General features: G+C 38.0%; 1 protein-coding gene across 2 annotated transcripts in view; it reads left to right on the top strand.

Moving 5' to 3' along the window:
* Nucleotides 1-19,167, top strand: part of exoc3 (exocyst complex component 3) — a 43,395-nt gene extending 24,228 nt beyond the window's left edge. For both annotated transcript variants that reach the window (XM_072363062.1, XM_072363063.1), the window contains exons 10-16: nt 8,491-8,591; nt 9,988-10,098; nt 11,471-11,612; nt 13,001-13,123; nt 13,301-13,462; nt 16,995-17,116; nt 18,795-19,167. In XM_072363062.1, the coding sequence (XP_072219163.1) occupies nt 8,491-8,591; nt 9,988-10,098; nt 11,471-11,612; nt 13,001-13,123; nt 13,301-13,462; nt 16,995-17,116; nt 18,795-18,990 (957 nt within the window). In that variant the 3' untranslated portion in view covers nt 18,991-19,167. The remainder of the gene's footprint in view (nt 1-8,490; nt 8,592-9,987; nt 10,099-11,470; nt 11,613-13,000; nt 13,124-13,300; nt 13,463-16,994; nt 17,117-18,794) is intronic.
* Nucleotides 19,168-19,795: the final 628 nt, after the last annotated feature.

Genomic DNA, 19,795 nt, shown 5'->3' with positions numbered 1-19,795 from the left:
CAGGCGGTGACTGTTGACAACAGGGGGGAGCCCAGTGAGCAGGATGCCAGCTCCGCGGAACAGCAGGGGGCTGCTTTCCTCCAGTCCAAGGGCATTGAAGTGGACTGTGAGAGCATAGGGGCATGTCACCCTCTGCTCTGGATAAATGACAGCGACAAACCAGCCATCATTATGTGGTTCGTCAACAGAAAACCCAAAAATTCACTTTTAAAACAAGGAAGGAAGCTAAAAGGATAAAACGTTTTCATTAACGAACATCTGACAAAACGAAATGCTGACATCGCCAGAAAAGCACGCTTCTTGAAAAAAATGGGAAAAATTTTAAACACATGGACCACAAGCTGCAAAGTTTTCAATAAACTAAACGGTTCCCTGGAGCAACCTCAGAAACATGGAGGAACTGGACAAATACCAATAATCATCATTCACCGGACAGCAAGGTATGAATGTTCAACATACAATCATGACACAGTCTAAAAGTACTCATTCATCTACAACTGGAGACAATAATGACACAACTCAAATGGTTCATGATACACTGGAACTGAGAACATTTCGGTACACAGACCATAAGTTACTAGACTTGGAAAGCGATATAGACCCGGACAATAATTTCTTCTCCAACATCAACAACGATTGCTACTTTACAGATGACCAGTACAACCAGACCATTAAATGAGATAATGCATCTCAATGGCAGAAGCCTGTATGCAAACTTCAGTAATATCAACAAATATCTAAGTCGGTTCACAAAATAATCGCCATATCAGAAACATGGATCAATGCTGCCAAAGAAATGGATTTTGAACTGGATGGGTATGAATTTAACTATATAAATGGAAAAAACAAGATTGGAGGAGGAGTGGCTGTGTATGTGGATAAAAATCTGAATTAAAAGGTGATAGAAAGTATGACAACTGTGATTGATACCTTATTATAATGCATAACAATTCAAATCTGTAAAGAAAGAAACAAGATTGTGATCATTGTGAACAGAGCACCAGGCTCTAGTGTTGAAGCATTTAAGAACTGGATAGAAGAAATGTTTTCAAAAACTAATCAAAAGGTTATTTCCAATATTGATCTGCTAAATCCAAATAAGCACAAAATGACTGAATTTATTAATGCAGTGTATAGTATGAGCCTATATCCAAAAATCGCCAGACCCAGCAGAATCACACCCCACTGTGCCACCCTCATAGATAACATATTCATCAATGACAATGAAAATACTACAGTGAGTAGACTATTAATCAATGACATCAGTGACCTTCTACCAGTTTTTACAGTCTATGACACCCACTGCAAGAGAATTCAGCCAGATGAAAAACTTAAATCCAGACGCGTTAGGACAGAGGAAACCACGTGTGCACTGAGGAATGACTTGTTAACACAAAATTGGGAAATTGTATACAGGGAAAATGATCATGCATATGAGGGGTTTATAAGAGTGTTCACATCATTGTACGATTAAAAACTGCCCAATAAAACAATACAGTAGAAAACAAAAATGCACAGATCAACCATGGATCACAAAGGGATTACAAAATGCCTGCAAAAAGAAAATGACACTTTATAGAGAATTCATCAAACAAAGAACTAAAGAGGCTGAACATAAATATAACAATAAGTTAACTAATATTATTAGGGTTTGTATGAAAGAATACTATAGTAAAATATTAAATAATGACAAAAACAATATGAAAGGAATCTGGGACATGTTAAATAGTATTATTAAAAGTGGCTCCAGACAAAAAAGTTGCCCTCAATATTTTAGAGATAACAACATTAAAAAGTATAATATGGATGAGGTGGTTAATAGCTTTAATGATTTTATTTTATTTTTTTGTAAATGATAAAATCCCTGATCCATTGCCATCTGAGGCTTGGAATGATAATCTTATGGACAGGGATCCCAGCTCAATGTTCCTTACAGCAGTGGAAGAAAAAGAAATAATAGATATTGTAAATATTTGGAAAAATAAAACATCCACTGATTGTAATGAAATTTATATGAAAACTGTAAAAAAGATCATTGAGGATATTTCATATGGTCTTAAATTTGTTTAAAAAAATAAGTGCAAATGCACAGAGGGTGATCTACAAATTTACCTTGAGTTGCACACGTGTTTTGCTGTCCACAAATATAAATTTCCTGTTTGTAACTTGTGTGTTGGTTTTTACAAATATGTGTGTTCGTAAATATATCATTTTCTGTTTGTAAAACAAAAAGCCATGTGTGAAACTGAAAATTCTGTTTTATAAAACAAAAAGCCATGCGTGAAACTGAAAATTCTGTTTTATAAAACAAAAAGCCATGCGTGAAACTGAAAATTCTGTTTTATAAAACAAAAAGCCATGCGTGAAACTGAAAATTCTGTTTTATAAAACAAATAGCCATGCGTGAAACTGAAAATTCTGTTTTATAAAACAAAAAGCCATGCGTGAAACTGAAAATTCTGTTTTATAAAACAAAAAGCCATGCGTGAAACTGAAAATTCTGTTTTATAAAACAAAAAGCCATGCGTGAAACTGAAAATTCTGTTTTACAAAACAAAAAGCCATGCGTGAAACTGAAAATTCTGTTTTATAAAACAAAAAGCCATGCGTGAAACTGAAAATTCTGTTTTATAAAACAAATAGCCATGCGTGAAACTGAAAATTCTGTTTTATAAAACAAAAAGCCATGCGTGAAACTGAAAATTCTGTTTTACAAAACAAAAAGCCATGCGTGAAACTGAAAATTCTGTTTTATAAAACAAAAAGCCATGCGTGAAACTGAAAATTCTGTTTTATAAAACAAATAGCCATGCGTGAAACTGAAAATTCTGTTTTATAAAACAAAAAGCCATGCGTGAAACTGAAAATTCTGTTTTACAAAACAAAAAGCCATGCGTGAAACTGAAAATTCTGTTTTATAAAACAAAAAGCCATGCGTGAAACTGAAAATTCTGTTTTATAAAACAAATAGCCATGCGTGAAACTGAAAATTCTGTTTTATAAAACAAAAAGCCATGCGTGAAACTGAAAATTCTGTTTTACAAAACAAAAAGCCATGCGTGAAACTGAAAATTCTGTTTTATAAAACAAAAAGCCATGCGTGAAACTGAAAATTCTGTTTTATAAAACAAAAAGCCATGCGTGAAACTGAAAATTCTGTTTTATAAAACAAAAAGCCATGCGTGAAACTGAAAATTCTGTTTTATAAAACAAAAAGCCATGCGTGAAACTGAAAATTCTGTTTTATAAAACAAAAATCCATGCGTGAAACTGAAAATTCTGTTTTATAAAACAAAAAGCCATGTGTGAAACTGAAAATTCTGTTTTATAAAACAAAAAGCCATGCGTGAAACTGAAAATTCTGTTTTATAAAACAAAAAGCCATGTGTGAAACTGAAAATTCTGTTTTATAAAACAAAAAGCCATGCGTGAAACTGAAAATTCTGTTTTATAAAACAAATAGCCATGCGTGAAACTGAAAATTCTGTTTTATAAAACAAAAAGCCATGCGTGAAACTGAAAATTCTGTTTTACAAAACAAAAAGCCATGCGTGAAACTGAAAATTCTGTTTTATAAAACAAAAAGCCATGCGTGAAACTGAAAATTCTGTTTTATAAAACAAAAAGCCATGCGTGAAACTGAAAATTCTGTTTTATAAAACAAAAAGCCATGCGTGAAACTGAAAATTCTGTTTTATAAAACAAAAAGCCATGCGTGAAACTGAAAATTCTGTTTTATAAAACAAAAATCCATGCGTGAAACTGAAAATTCTGTTTTATAAAACAAAAAGCCATGTGTGAAACTGAAAATTCTGTTTTATAAAACAAAAAGCCATGCGTGAAACTGAAAATTCTGTTTTATAAAACAAAAAGCCATGTGTGAAACTGAAAATTCTGTTTTATAAAACAAAAAGCCATGCGTGAAACTGAAAATTCTGTTTTATAAAACAAAAAGCCGTGTGAAACTGAAAATTCTGTTTTATAAAACAAAAAGCCATGTGTGAAACTGAAAATTCTGTTTTATAAAACAAAAAGCCATGTGTGAAACTGAAAATTCTGTTTTATAAAACAAAAAGCCATGTGTGAAACTGAAAATTCTGTTTTATAAAACAAAAAGCCATGTGTGAAACTGAAAATTCTGTTTTATAAAACAAAAAGCCACGTGTGAAACTGAAAATTCTGTTTTATAAAACAAAAAGCCACGTGTGAAACTGAAAATTCTGTTTTATAAAACAAATAGCCATGCGTGAAACTGAAAATTCTGTTTTATAAAACAAAAAGCCATGCGTGAAACTGAAAATTCTGTTTTATAAAACAAATAGCCATGCGTGAAACTGAAAATTCTGTTTTATAAAACAAAAAGCCATGCGTGAAACTGAAAATTCTGTTTTACAAAACAAAAAGCCACGCGTGAAACTGAAAATTCTGTTTTATAAAACAAAAAGCCATGTGTGAAACTGAAAATTCTGTTTTATAAAACAAAAAGCCATGCGTGAAACTGAAAATTCTGTTTTATAAAACAAAAAGCCATGCGTGAAACTGAAAATTCTGTTTTATAAAACAAAAAGCCATGTGTGAAACTGAAAATTCTGTTTTACAAAACAAAAAGCCATGCGTGAAACTGAAAATTCTGTTTTATAAAACAAAAAGCCATGCGTGAAACTGAAAATTCTGTTTTATAAAACAAAAAGCCATGCGTGAAACTGAAAATTCTGTTTTATAAAACAAAAAGCCATGTGTGAAACTGAAAATTCTGTTTTATAAAACAAAAATCCATGCGTGAAACTGAAAATTCTGTTTTATAAAACAAAAAGCCATGTGTGAAACTGAAAATTCTGTTTTATAAAACAAAAAGCCATGCGTGAAACTGAAAATTCTGTTTTATAAAACAAAAAGCCATGTGTGAAACTGAAAATTCTGTTTTATAAAACAAAAAGCCATGCGTGAAACTGAAAATTCTGTTTTATAAAACAAAAAGCCATGTGTGAAACTGAAAATTCTGTTTTATAAAACAAAAAGCCATGTGTGAAACTGAAAATTCTGTTTTATAAAACAAAAAGCCATGTGTGAAACTGAAAATTCTGTTTTATAAAACAAAAAGCCATGTGTGAAACTGAAAATTCTGTTTTATAAAACAAAAAGCCATGTGTGAAACTGAAAATTCTGTTTTATAAAACAAAAAGCCACGTGTGAAACTGAAAATTCTGTTTTATAAAACAAAAAGCCACGTGTGAAACTGAAAATTCTGTTTTATAAAACAAAAAGCCACGTGTGAAACTGAAAATTCTGTTTTATAAAACAAAAAGCCACGTGTGAAACTGAAAATTCTGTTTTATAAAACAAAAAGCCACGCGTGAAACTGAAAATTCTGTTTTATAAAACAAAAAGCCATGTGTGAAACTGAAAATTCTGTTTTATAAAACAAAAAGCCATGCGTGAAACTGAAAATTCTGTTTTATAAAACAAAAAGCCATGTGTGAAACTGAAAATTCTGTTTTATAAAACAAAAAGCCATGCGTGAAACTGAAAATTCTGTTTTATAAAACAAAAAGCCATGTGTGAAACTGAAAATTCTGTTTTATAAAACAAAAAGCCATGCGTGAAACTGAAAATTCTGTTTTATAAAACAAAAATCCATGCGTGAAACTGAAAATTCTGTTTTATAAAACAAAAAGCCATGTGTGAAACTGAAAATTCTGTTTTATAAAACAAAAAGCCATGCGTGAAACTGAAAATTCTGTTTTATAAAACAAAAAGCCATGTGTGAAACTGAAAATTCTGTTTTATAAAACAAAAAGCCATGCGTGAAACTGAAAATTCTGTTTTATAAAACAAAAAGCCGTGTGAAACTGAAAATTCTGTTTTATAAAACAAAAAGCCATGTGTGAAACTGAAAATTCTGTTTTATAAAACAAAAAGCCATGTGTGAAACTGAAAATTCTGTTTTATAAAACAAAAAGCCACGTGTGAAACTGAAAATTCTGTTTTATAAAACAAAAAGCCACGTGTGAAACTGAAAATTCTGTTTTATAAAACAAATAGCCATGCGTGAAACTGAAAATTCTGTTTTATAAAACAAAAAGCCATGCGTGAAACTGAAAATTCTGTTTTATAAAACAAATAGCCATGCGTGAAACTGAAAATTCTGTTTTATAAAACAAAAAGCCATGCGTGAAACTGAAAATTCTGTTTTACAAAACAAAAAGCCATGCGTGAAACTGAAAATTCTGTTTTATAAAACAAAAAGCCATGCGTGAAACTGAAAATTCTGTTTTATAAAACAAAAAGCCATGCGTGAAACTGAAAATTCTGTTTTATAAAACAAAAAGCCATGCGTGAAACTGAAAATTCTGTTTTATAAAACAAAAAGCCATGTGTGAAACTGAAAATTCTGTTTTACAAAACAAAAAGCCATGCGTGAAACTGAAAATTCTGTTTTATAAAACAAAAAGCCATGCGTGAAACTGAAAATTCTGTTTTATAAAACAAAAAGCCATGCGTGAAACTGAAAATTCTGTTTTATAAAACAAAAAGCCATGTGTGAAACTGAAAATTCTGTTTTATAAAACAAAAATCCATGCGTGAAACTGAAAATTCTGTTTTATAAAACAAAAAGCCATGTGTGAAACTGAAAATTCTGTTTTATAAAACAAAAAGCCATGCGTGAAACTGAAAATTCTGTTTTATAAAACAAAAAGCCATGCGTGAAACTGAAAATTCTGTTTTATAAAACAAAAAGCCATGCGTGAAACTGAAAATTCTGTTTTATAAAACAAAAAGCCATGTGTGAAACTGAAAATTCTGTTTTATAAAACAAAAAGCCATGTGTGAAACTGAAAATTCTGTTTTATAAAACAAAAAGCCATGTGTGAAACTGAAAATTCTGTTTTATAAAACAAAAAGCCATGTGTGAAACTGAAAATTCTGTTTTATAAAACAAAAAGCCATGTGTGAAACTGAAAATTCTGTTTTATAAAACAAAAAGCCACGTGTGAAACTGAAAATTCTGTTTTATAAAACAAAAAGCCACGTGTGAAACTGAAAATTCTGTTTTATAAAACAAAAAGCCACGTGTGAAACTGAAAATTCTGTTTTATAAAACAAAAAGCCACGTGTGAAACTGAAAATTCTGTTTTATAAAACAAAAAGCCACGTGTGAAACTGAAAATTCTGTTTTATAAAACAAAAAGCCACGCGTGAAACTGAAAATTCTGTTTTATAAAACAAAAAGCCACGCGTGAAACTGAAAATTCTGTTTTATAAAACAAAAAGCCATGTGTGAAACTGAAAATTCTGTTTTATAAAACAAAAAGCCACGCGTGAAACTGAAAATTCTGTTTTATAAAACAAAAAGCCATGCGTGAAACTGAAAATTCTGTTTTATAAAACAAAAAGCCACGTGTGAAACTGAAAATTCTGTTTTATAAAACAAAAAGCCATGTGTGAAACTGAAAATTCTTTTTGTGAATCGTGACTCAGCATTTGTGGATCACCAATCACATGTTCGTATTTTTTGAGACATTCTTTCCACAAATCTGCTCAGATCCACAAACAAAGAGCTGGTGATTCACAAAGCACCATCCAGTAGATGGTTGTTCACTGATGTATCTATGGCTCGGCTTAAGAACGAAAGAAGATCGCTGATTAGCAGTAACCATAGTAACGACATCAGTTGGATGTGATAACATTTATGAATGTTTGTTGTTAGTCTGTAGTTTTAAAGTTTTATTTCCGCTGCCTTCGTGTTTCCTCGTGTTCGAAATAAAGCCTTCATTCATTCATTCATGCATGTGAAAAACAGGATGTACTCTTTCACCTGTCACATGGGCAACTAGTAGCTCACTCAGTCCTGCTATGACGGGCTGATTCTGGCTTTCTGTCTAAAATGGTGATGGGGGGGGGGCAGAGGGCAAGGAGCAAATCACCTTGTTTTATCAGCTGTAAACACTTATTTGGTATAAAAATGGTAGCTTTTTGAACCCCTACATTTTCTCAGTAAATAAGCCAAAAACTGTACATTTGCTTGATAAATGTAAAGATGTTTTAAATAGTCCGTTGATGGAGTATTTTGAATTCTTGACATTCTTGTATAGCACATTTCATGTACAAAACAATTCAAAGTGCTTTACATCAAATACAAGCATTGCAGCAGGGAGAGGAAGAAGTATTAAAAATATGTAAAAGAATATAAAGAGAAAGAAATAAAATAATACGCCCAACTTCCTCATAGAAAATCTAAAATGTGGAGCCTTGATTGGCTTGATTTGTAATATCCTACTGATGTTTTTCCCCTTAAGTGTGTGGAGACCAAAACAGAGCTATATCTGAATTGATTCTTTGGGGCAGCTCAGTGACTTGTGATGATAAATGACATGACAGTATGTTTGCATTTGGATCCTTGATATGAAAGTTTTTACTTGCATTGCAGTATTGATCTCGCTCATTCCCTTTAGCTGTGATCTTTATCATCATCCATCAACTCTTTTTCAGATGTTTGAGCAGAACCTGCAAGTTGCTGCACAGATTGATGGAGACTTCAAAGAACAAGTTCTGAAGCTGTGCCTGAAACAAATGAATTCTTTCCTTATCAGGTACTTTTCTAAAATACTTTTTAATGTTGGGAATTTAGTGAATTGAATGAAGTCAAATATTTACTGTTTTTCGAAATAATTTCTTTATATTGCCTAGGTAATTACCCCTGAGTCTCCACAGTTTTTCTGGGGTTTGATTTCTGTCCTGCGGTGTTGTGCAAAATCCAGTGTTCCACAAAAAAAACTGGTAATAAAGGGGAAGAATTAATGCAGTGGAGGATGGAGTAAGGTCCGTTCTATTGCAGTAAAATGAAAGGAAGCCATGGTTAATCTTTTACAAGGAGTCTGATAACAAATTTCAGTTATGATTTTAATGCCAGCAAGAGATAATGAGCTTCAATGAATGAATCTTTAAAGGGGAACTCCGGTATTTTTAAACCTGGACCTTATTTCTTGCATGAAATACGTTCATCTACTCACCGAGAACAGTTTGGTGAAAGTCGGCGTCCTTCGGAAGATATTTAGAAAACTCTCGATGGGCGTATATCCATATAACAGATTGAACAGGGCAGGGACGATGCAGCTTCTAAATAAGGCATTATCTGTCTTTATTTCACCAATACATTAAGACGAATGAATGAATGAATGTGTACTATAGCTCTGTTAGCTCATAGCTGCTGTTATGTGGCTACTTGCAGCTATAGGAGAGCTAACGGAGGGATTTCTACACAGGCACTCTACTGGGACCACGAGTAGCCACATAACATCACCTATGAGCTAACAGAGCTATAGTACACGTTCATTCATTCATTCGTCTTAAAGTATTGGTGAAATAAAGACTAAATAAATAAAGAAAAAAAGATTCTTTACAACGACATTTGTGCACAACTTGAACGCACCATTAGTTGTAGCACACAAACGTCGCCCTCTCAATGCGCTCTTCAATGTAAATTAGTCTAACTAACAGAACATAACTCTGCTGTTAGACTCTGTTAGCCCAGCCATCCAGACCAGAGACCAGCCCCCACTAAACAGCCCACCGACCATCACTGAGCGGGCCAGTTCGCCGGCCAGGCCACTGGAAATGTCCTGGTGCTCCTGATGGCTAATCCACCACTGCTCTCAACTCCTCCGCTAGTGCTTGCCATGTCTCTTTGTTTTAATTTTTCCGCTTCAGTGATTGGACATTAATACGCGTCTCGCGGGGAGGGCTTTTCACCTGCCTGGACAGGCACAGACAGAGGTCTGTAAAGCATCAGCGCAAAATGAATTGCAAAACTGAAAACTCACGATCCATAAGGGTGTATTGTCCCGTGCATAGCAGACTGAACGGTTCAATGTTTTACAGAGTACTGTTGCATCCCTAATCTGAACAATTCATAATAACGATCAACAAAATTAACTTCTGCAATCTTCCAGTGATTAATGTGTGACCCTGATATTTGTGTGTTTTTAGATACCGGGAGGAGGCCATAGGCTACAAAGAGGAGCACCTGAGAGATAGACAGCTGCCTCAGTGTTATGTACAGTATATGATTGCCATCATCAATAACTGCCAGACATTCAAGTAAGAAGTTCTTTTCATAAAACAGTATTGACAAGAAAACAACGATTAGATTTTTTTTTTCTCACATGACGTAGGGGAAAAATGATGAAATCATGAACCAAAAAAATGTCCTGTTTGTTACACCTCCTCCGGCCTCTCTGACACCTTGAATTCTTTCAAATCTTGGTTGTGCAGTAGCTGACAGATCAGCTCTGCAGGATGGAGCCTCTGGTTTCTTTTTTTTCTATGTTCTGACCTGTTGCTTTGACTTTTCTTCCCTGACTCTTCCTTGATCGACCTGTGTGTTTCCCGATCAAAATCTTCTTATTTTGATCATATTTTAGCAACAGCTGACTGGGAACAACCAACATAATTTTTTTCTTCAATGAAACAGCTTAATTGATATTCTCGGAGTTTGGTGAACCATACGTTTTCCCGGGGGATATGATAAAGAATTCATGGAGCAGTTTTTCTGCATCGTTTAGAGACAGGATGTTCCTAACTTTTTTTATATTACAAAGGTGAAAGAAGACAGTTCTAGAGTGGTTTAAAGGACAAATCCTAGCAGAAAAATGAATGACACCCAGAGTGGTTATACGATTAGACCAAATTCAATAATTCAGTTAAGAAGGAGAATCTCACTGAAAATGTCAAACTTTATATACATTTTGTATAGTTTTTACATAACATCAGATAAATTAGACAAATTGCTTTAGGACTTGTAGCCTTGGGAAGAATGTTAACAGGATGTATTTGGGTCCTACACAGATTTTAAGCATTTAATGCTGAAAGTGTAGTTCACTCCCTCTGACCAGCTATGGAATAAAGGTGTCCTCGTAGGTTTTGTGAGTTTGTTACTCGAAATGAAAGATGGCTTTACAATATTTTTAAAGAAAACAGTAAGTAGTTTGAAGCAGCTTTTTGGTGTTTGTGTGGGCTGAGGTGTCTGATAATAATGGTTGAATGGTGCTTTGAAAGTTAATGAGGGTTTATCAGTTGTTGCTGACTCTTTGGTCAGCTGGAACACAAACCAGGATTAGTGCTCAGCTGTTTGAACATGACAGTGTAATGCTGATGGACAGCGGAAGGTTAGTGCTGCAGCTGCTAGTGAAACGCAAGTGATGAGCAGTTCATACATCTCAGCATGGACATATCATAAACAGCAGTGCCATACCATGATATTAATCATAATACACTAATAAGGTATGAAATAACTGTCAATGAAATAAAGGTACAATTTGGACACATGGAATTTGAACTGAAACTGTCTGTAATTAAATTATATGATGTCCAATACAGTTTAAAAAAAAAAAAAGAATATTTTATGTCTTTTAAAGATATTTTATTGAGAATATTGTGTTATTGTGTTTTGTGTTTCAATGGTGTTTGTCAGAGAGTCCATCAACAGTTTGAAGAGAAAGTACTCCCAGTCCTCGCTGCCCACTGACAGTGATGCTGCCATAGAGAAGACTCTCAATGAGGTGGCCAAGGAAGGCTGTCAGTTTTTACTGGATGAAGTCTTCCTAGACCTGGAAGTAAGAACAGCTGGTGTTAGACTGGACTACATTTACTGTCCAGCTGATTTAATTTATTGTATTTTTATGTCTATGACAAAACATTGTAATATTTTTATAGGGCGTTCAATGCATTGTTCAACACATGGAAATGTCTTCTATTTAACTTCTTAAGAACGACCGTACATCGTATTATGTTATACTGGTTTCCTGTGTGTAGCAAATTCAAGTGAAGAAATTATGTGTCTGCCCACAGAAGCAGCACACATGCCCTTAATTTCATATCATATGTAACAACCCCTGAAAATGTCATGTTTGTGAAGACCGTATTTTTCGGACCATAAGGCATACTTAAAATCCTTTAATTTTCTCAAAAATTGACAGTGCGCCTTAAAATGCGGTTGTGCTTTCTGACCTAGAACCGATTTTATGTGGTACACAGCGCTCAAAAATCTGTCAAAATGTTTTAGCACAGCCTCGGTAAGCTACGAAGCGGCACTGCTTGATGGTTTGAGCATTACGGCCACCGTAGTCACAAGCCTCACAGGGTAATACGATCTGTGCTTCAACATTAAGGTGTGAGCATTCATTAATTTTCTACACCCGCTGCCTCCTGTTCAGAGACATGTTTACGAAGCAGATTTGAAACTCAACCCTATCAGTCACGCAGTACAACAAGTGAGTTGAATAAAGTTTGACTTACCTGAGTTTTGTTTCATTTAATGCGCCTTATGTATATACGGTACATTAGAGATTAGACTGAGACACAATAACATTCCTGAAATGGAAGCCTGACTTTTACCTGAGAGGACAACAAACCTTTCTCCATCTCTGAAGGAAAAGATTGAGAAGGACTAGAAAAACTAGATGATTAGCATTTGCTGTTTTAGCTGCTTTGTTAGCACTGCTGTCGTAGGATAATGCTGAGTGCATGCTTGTAACATGACATATCTGATGTAGAACTACCGGTACATACTTACTGATTAGATTTGAAAATCGGAGAGACCATTGGATTTTTGTGTCCACACATTTCTGGGAAAAAAAAGCCCTTTGATTGTAAAAATGACCGTAATTTCCCCTGGCCACAGAGTTGAAAGGTTTCAGGAAATGTTTCTCACTGCAATCAGCTGTTTGCAAAAAAGTTTTCTGAAAAGCAACAAATTTCCCACTGCTTCAGTACACTTTAATAATGTCAGTTATATGGAATTTTATTTAACAATGTGTTACTAAACCCTAATTGTTTTAAGTTACTCATTTGTCTTGTAAAGATAGTAAGTCAACAGAACAACCATCCTAAATAGTATCCTTTACACTTTGCTTTTCATTTATATTCTTTGGACAATTGGAACTCCTGATCAAAAATATTCCAGTCCATTTAATCTTTTGAATTTTGGCATTGTTTTGATCAGCATCACCTGAATGAGCTGATGACCAGGAAGTGGCTGACAGGTTCTCACGCTGTAGACACCATCTGTGTGACAGTGGAGGACTACTTCAATGACTTCAACAAGATCAAAAAACCTTTTAATCAGGTGGGAAAATAGTTAATTTTATCTCCAAATGTAAAGGATGGATTTCCTTGAAACTGAATGTCATGTTTTTGTTGCTGTTGTGGTATAAGATGGAACCAACTGACATTGAACAAATCTAACCTGTGGAAGTGTGTCATTCTGTAGAAGACCTCTGGTTACTGAATGTGCTGTGTGCAGGAGATGACCAACGAGGCCTTGCGCAGGGTGGTGTTAGAGTACATCAAAGCGGTAATGCAGAAGAGAATCACCTTTAAAAATGCTGACGAAAGGAGAGAGGGAGCTGAGAGGATGATCAAAGAAGCTGATCAGTTCAAGTACCTCTTTAGGAAACTGGCAGCGGTGAGTTCACACCTGTATACGTTTCATGGACTGAAACATTATTGATATTCAGATGGACAATATATAATTTGGACTGTCACACTTAAGGCCCATTATCCTAGGTATTCAAAAGTAACTGGACAAATGGCTGCATTTTCAGTGTGATTTTGCTGTGTAGATTGGAGCATTATATCAGAATGTGCAAAAACAAGGTGAAAATGATGAGGCCAAACAAGTTAAACCTCCTTCAGCCCTTGGTCATTTTTCAGGCTTCTCATGTTCCTCCTTCTTGATGTTGCTGTCTCTTGAAATTGCTCCATCTGTCCCTACTGCCATCCCCTGTAGTTTATCAACCACCACAATGTCCGGGTGGTCAGCCATCACCAGTTTATTAGACATGGTGACATGGTGCATTATCCTGCTGTAAGTAGCCATCAGAAGATGGGTACTGTGGTCATAAAGGGGTGGACATGGTCAGCAACAATACTCAGGGAGGCTGCGGCATTTAAACAATGCTCAATTGGTACTAAGGGGCCCAAAGTATGCCAAGAATAGGGATGGGAATCGGGAACCGGTTGCCTAACAATCCCGTTTATAGGTTCTGCTAATGTCTGACGCATTTGCGTCATGAGCCTGCCTCTGAGCCTCATGTGCACGCATCGTATTTTGGCTCAGAATGCTTCCAACATGGCGTTGAGACAGAAGCGCTCCAAAGTTTGGTTATATTTCACCAAAAAGGACAATACTAGGGCCAGTTGCAACACGTGCAGAGCTGTGATCACATCAAAGGGGGTAAATATTATAATTTGACCACACAGCATGCAGTTTCTTTGCACGAATGTAAAGTCTTTGACACGCTGCTAAGTGATGGCGGCAACTCCTGCGGGGGAGCTTGTGGCACAGCGCCTTCTCAAAAGTCCCAGGTAACTCAGGGCTCTCAAGTCTCACGCTTTGAGCGTGACAGTCATGCTTTTCAGTCTTTTGTCACATACTCCCGCCACACATATTTCTCACGCTGAAAAAAAAACAGCGTGAGGAAACAAGCACTAGTCCCATGAGTCTGAGCAGAGCAGTTATTAATAACAACACTAATAATATTATTAATGAAAGACCCTCATTCCTGCGACCCGTCCAACCGGCCCGCCCAACGGGGATGGGGTGTCATTCTTGTCTGCATTCAAAACTTGAGAGACCTGTAACGTAAAACTTCCAGGTCCTGTTGATGGTTATAATATTAGTGACATACTGTATGAATAATTTCCATTTGATAATAGCATTTAGTTGAACAGGACTGCAAGAATGAGGCAGTCTGTCAGAGGCAGTCTGTGGACAATCCAGAGGCAGACTCCCAGAGGCAGTCTGTGGACAATCCAGAGGCAGACTCCCAGAGGCAGTCTGTGGACAATCCAGAGGCAGACTCCCAGAGGCAGTCTGTGGACAATCCAGAGGCAGACTCCCAGAGGCAGTCTGTGGACAATCCAGAGGCAGACTCCCAGAGGCAGTCTGTGGACAATCCAGAGGCAGACTCCCAGAGGCAGTCTGTGGACAATCCAGAGGCAGACTCCCAGAGGCAGTCTGTGGACAATCCAGAGGCAGACTCCCAGAGGCAGTCTGTGGACAATCCAGAGGCAGACTCCCAGAGGCAGTCTGTGGACAATCCAGAGGCAGTCTGTCAGAGGCAGTCTGTCAGAGGCAGACTCCCAGAGGCAGACTCCCAGAGGCAGACTCCCAGAGGCAGACTCCCAGAGGCAGACTCCCAGAGGCAGACTCCCAGAGGCAGACTCCCAGAGGCAGACTCCCAGAGGCAGACTCCCAGAGGCAGACTCCCAGAGGCAGACTCCCAGAGGCAGACTCCCAGAGGCAGACTCCCAGAGGCAGACTCCCAGAGGCAGACTCCCAGAGGCAGACTCCCAGAGGCAGACTCCCAGAGGCAGACTCCCAGAGGCAGACTCCCAGAGGCAGACTCCCAGAGGCAGACTCCCAGAGGCAGACTCCCAGAGGCAGACTCCCAGAGGCAGACTCCCAGAGGCAGACTCCCAGAGGCAGACTCCCAGAGGCAGACTCCCAGAGGCAGACTCCCAGAGGCAGACTCCCAGAGGCAGACTCCCAGAGGCAGACTCCCAGAGGCAGACTCCCAGAGGCAGACTCCCAGAGGCAGACTCCCAGAGGCAGACTGTCAGAGGCAGACTGTCAGAGGCAGACTGTCAGAGGCAGACTGTCAGAGGCAGACTGTCAGAGGCAGACTGTCAGAGGCAGACTGTCAGAGGCAGACTGTCAGAGGCAGACTGTCAGAGGCAGACTGTCAGAGGCAGACTGTCAGAGGCAGACTGTCAGAGGCAGACTGTCAGAGGCAGACTGTCAGAGGCAGACTGTCAGAGGCAGACTGTCAGAGGCAGACTGTCAGAGGCAGACTGTCAGAGGCAGTCTGTCAGAGGCAGGCTCTCAGAGGCAGGCTCTCAGAGGCAGGCTCTCAGAGGCAGGCTCTCAGAGGCAGGCTCTCAGAGGCAGGCTCTCAGAGGCAGGCTCTCAGAGGCAGGCTCTCAGAGGCAGGCTCTCAGAGGCAGGCTCTCAGAGGCACCGAATCGATAAGCGATATCGATAATGGAACCGGAATTGCCAAATTCTTAACAATTCCCATCCCTAGCCAAGAAAATATCCCCCACACCATTACACCACCACCACCAGCCTGAACCAATGAGACAAAGAAGGATGGAACCTTGCTTTAATGTTGTTTACGCCAAATTTTGACCCAACCGTCTGAATGTCGCAGCTGAAATCGAGAAATCAGACCAGGCAACCTTTTTCCAATCTTCTATTGTCCAGTTTTGGTGAGCCTGTGTGAATTGTAGTCTGTTTCTTGTTGTTAGCTGACAGGAGTGGCACCCGGTGTGGTCTTCTGCTGCTGTAGCCCAAATCCTGCTCAAGGTTCCACATGTTGTGCGTTCAGAGATGGTATTCTGCATTCCTTGGTTGTAACGAGTGCTTATTTGAGTTCCTGTTGCCTTCCGATCTGGAACCATTCTGCCCATTCTCCTCTGACCTCTCACACCAACAAGGCATTTTCACTGGATATTTTCTCTTTTTCGGACCTTTCTCTATAAACCCAGAGATGGTTGTGGGTGAAAATCCCAGCAGATCAGCTGTTTCTGAAATACTCAGACCAGCCCGTCTGGCACCAACAACCATGCCACGTTCAATGTCACTTAAATGCTCGGTTTGAACTTCAACGTGTTGAACCTCTATATGCCTAAATGCAGTGAGTTGCTGCCAAGCGACTGGCTGATTAGCTGTTTGTGGTAACAAGCAATTGAACAGGTGTACCTAATAAAGTGGCCGGTGTGTTCTGCTGTGGCCCAGTTCTGGGACCCAAACTAACAAGTTGCTATTGCAAGTTTTCTGTCAAACAGCAGCTGACATACTTTTTCATAGACAGCAGCTCTGCAGCTGAGCAGGTCCAGTGGACATTAAGTTTGCAGCTGCTGTTACTACTCAGTCTGCTTACTAATGTCAGGGAGCCTAACTTTTGTTGTCTGTTTTTTTTGTTGTTATATAGGGTGAAGACACAGACCGCCTTTGTGGTGCTATCACTGCTATTGCTGAAGTGTTCAAGTTGACTGACCCCACCCTACTGTTCCTGGAGGTAACCACGCTGGTCTCCAAATATCCAGATATCAGGTGAGTGCATTCAGTGCACAGTTATTGTTTGTCCTTCCATTTCCTGTTTGTATGTGCCATCAGTTCAGGGTGCTGCTTTCTACTTAACAAAACCATCTCAAGCCCTTTTTACACGTGTTACACAAGTTTTATTTTTATTAATTTTCATCTGGTAACATCTTGAGTGCAGTGTGGAAGTGTTTAATCAGCGTTCAGTCCTATGTCAAATGACTCAGCAGTCAGCATGGGTTTTATTGGCTCCAGTTTGGCACAGCATTTATGAGAACTGGCTGCATGTTCATTTTGGGTGCTGTGATTTGGCAACAAAAATGGATACAGCTCACGTTTTCTTTTCAGAAATACACATCTACTGACTGTAATTTCTCACTCTTCTTATCCTGATGCACACATTCAGTTTTATTTATATGGCGCCAAGTTACAACAATTGTCATCTCAAGGCACTTAAATAATATCGTTCAATTCAAGCCAATTGGAAATCAATCCATTGTAATCATAATCCAATTAATTCATATAGTCCATTTAAAAAATAATGTCCTAGCTAAGGAAACCAACAGATTGCACCGAAACTTGTCTTCAGTCCAATCTCCCGTCCTGAGCGTGCCTGTGGCGACTGTGGAAAGGACCGACTCCCTTTTAACAGGAAGAAACCTCTGGCAGAACCAGAACCAGGAAGAAACCTCTGGCAGAACCAGAACCAGGAAGGGTGGCCATCCGCCTCGACCAGCTGGGGTTTGAGAAGACAGAAAAGAGGGAAAAGAGGGGGGAAAAACACCATAACGCCATTCAAAGGATATCTGTTGGAACAGGGAAACATACGTTAATAACCACTATAATGTCACATGTACATAAAATCATTTGAGAAATTAAACGGGGGGGGGGGGGGGGGGGGGGAGCAAAGTGAGGAAAGGTGTGACAGATGAGGTCCCCCAGCAGTCTAAGCCTATAGCAGCTTAACTATGGGATGTTTCAGGGTCACCTGAGCCATCCCTAACTATAAGCTTTAAGTTTTTAGCCTAATCTTAAAAGTGGAAAGGGTGCCTGCTTCCCGGACATTTACTGGCAGCTTATTCCACAAGAGAGGGGCCTGATAACTGAAGGCTCTACCTCCCATTCTACTTTTAGAAACTCTGGGAACAACAAGTAAACTTGCAGTTTGGGAGCGAAGTGCTCTGTTAGGAAAATATCTTACAATGAGATCTTTAAGATATGATGGAGCTCGGTCATTAAGAGCTTTATATGTGAGGAGAAGAATCTTAAATTCTATTCTGAATTTAACAGGGAGCCAATGAAGAGAAGCTAAAACTGGAGAAACATGATCTCTGCTGTTAGTTCTCATCAGAACTCTGGCTGCAGCATTTTGGATCAGCTGGAGGCTTTTCAGAGAATATGTGGGACAGCCCAATAATAAGGAATTACAGTAGTCCAATCTTGAAGTAACAAATGCATGAACTAGTTTTTATCTACATCAGTCTGAGACAGGATGTTCCTGATTTTAGCAATATTTGGCAATCAAAGAATCACACATTCTGCACTTGACTCCTGTAAACTGGCACACCTAAAAGGATTGCAGCAGTTGAAAATATGCTTTCTACTTATGTCTTTCTGATGAGATTTGACATACACCTCTTTTGCTTGTCGTGGCTATGTTTAATTTTTTTGTCCTTCCTGCTTTCCATAGGGAGGAGCACATCCAGGCGTTGCTCGCAGTGCGTGGTGATGCCAGCAGGGAAATGAGACAGATGATCATCGGGACTCTCAGTGAAAACAAAGTGTCCTACTCTGGTGTCACACAGCCTATTTTTAAAGATATTACTGTGCCCACCATCACCATGACGACCATGACCTCCATGGCAACTGTGAAGCTGCTCAAATAAACCCAGACACCATGACACGATCTGCTCCTTCAGCGACAAAAGCAGAAAGACATATTTTTCCAAATGCTTCTCATTTCTCATAGTTTAATGCAGCTTGTTGTTCTTTTCTTCTTCGCATCTCTTACTTATTTTATGTTTGTGTCAACAAAACAGTAAAGCTAAAGTTGTAAAAATGTACTGCGGTATTTTCATTGGAGGTGAAAACAATTTAAGATTTGGACCGCTATTTTTTCCTCTTTTCTCCCTGCTATTTCTTCACCGCTGCAGTACTCGCATCACATGTGCTGATGTTAGCTTTCAGTTAACCTTCACCAAGTTCACATTTCTCTCTCAATGCTTCAAATTACATGTACAAACTAAGCAAATAAACAGAAATGCAACTAAACTCAGAATATATGACAGAGGACCTCCAACAGTTTTGATAGTCAGGTGTTTCCCATTTAATCTTGTTAAAACTTATATATTTTCTTTTAAAATTTTATATAGTTCTTGGATTGTGAATATTTAGTTCACTAAAAACTTTACTGACCCAGATTGTGGACTATAACATTATCCTTGTTTGGACAAAATTAAAACTCATGGGAACTTAAGACCAACCTTTAAATCTTCGAGATCTCAGAATATCATATTATCCCAACACTTTGGGTTCATAAAGTTTCCAGCAACAGAATGAGAGAAAGAACTTTCAGCTATCACTCTTTTCTTTTGGAAAACAAAATATCCTTTTTTGACAAAGCTTATAGTTTGTTTGTTTTTTCTTTGGAACACTGTGCACCTTTTTTAGTTATGCTCCTGGGGGTCCTCC

The sequence above is a fragment of the Leuresthes tenuis genome, unplaced genomic scaffold, assembly GCF_036924035.1.
Source record: "Leuresthes tenuis unplaced genomic scaffold, fLeuTen1.0.hap1 SCAF_14, whole genome shotgun sequence".
Classification (NCBI taxonomy): Eukaryota; Metazoa; Chordata; class Actinopteri; order Atheriniformes; family Atherinopsidae; genus Leuresthes; species Leuresthes tenuis.
This window is presented reverse-complemented; position numbering and strand designations above follow the sequence as displayed.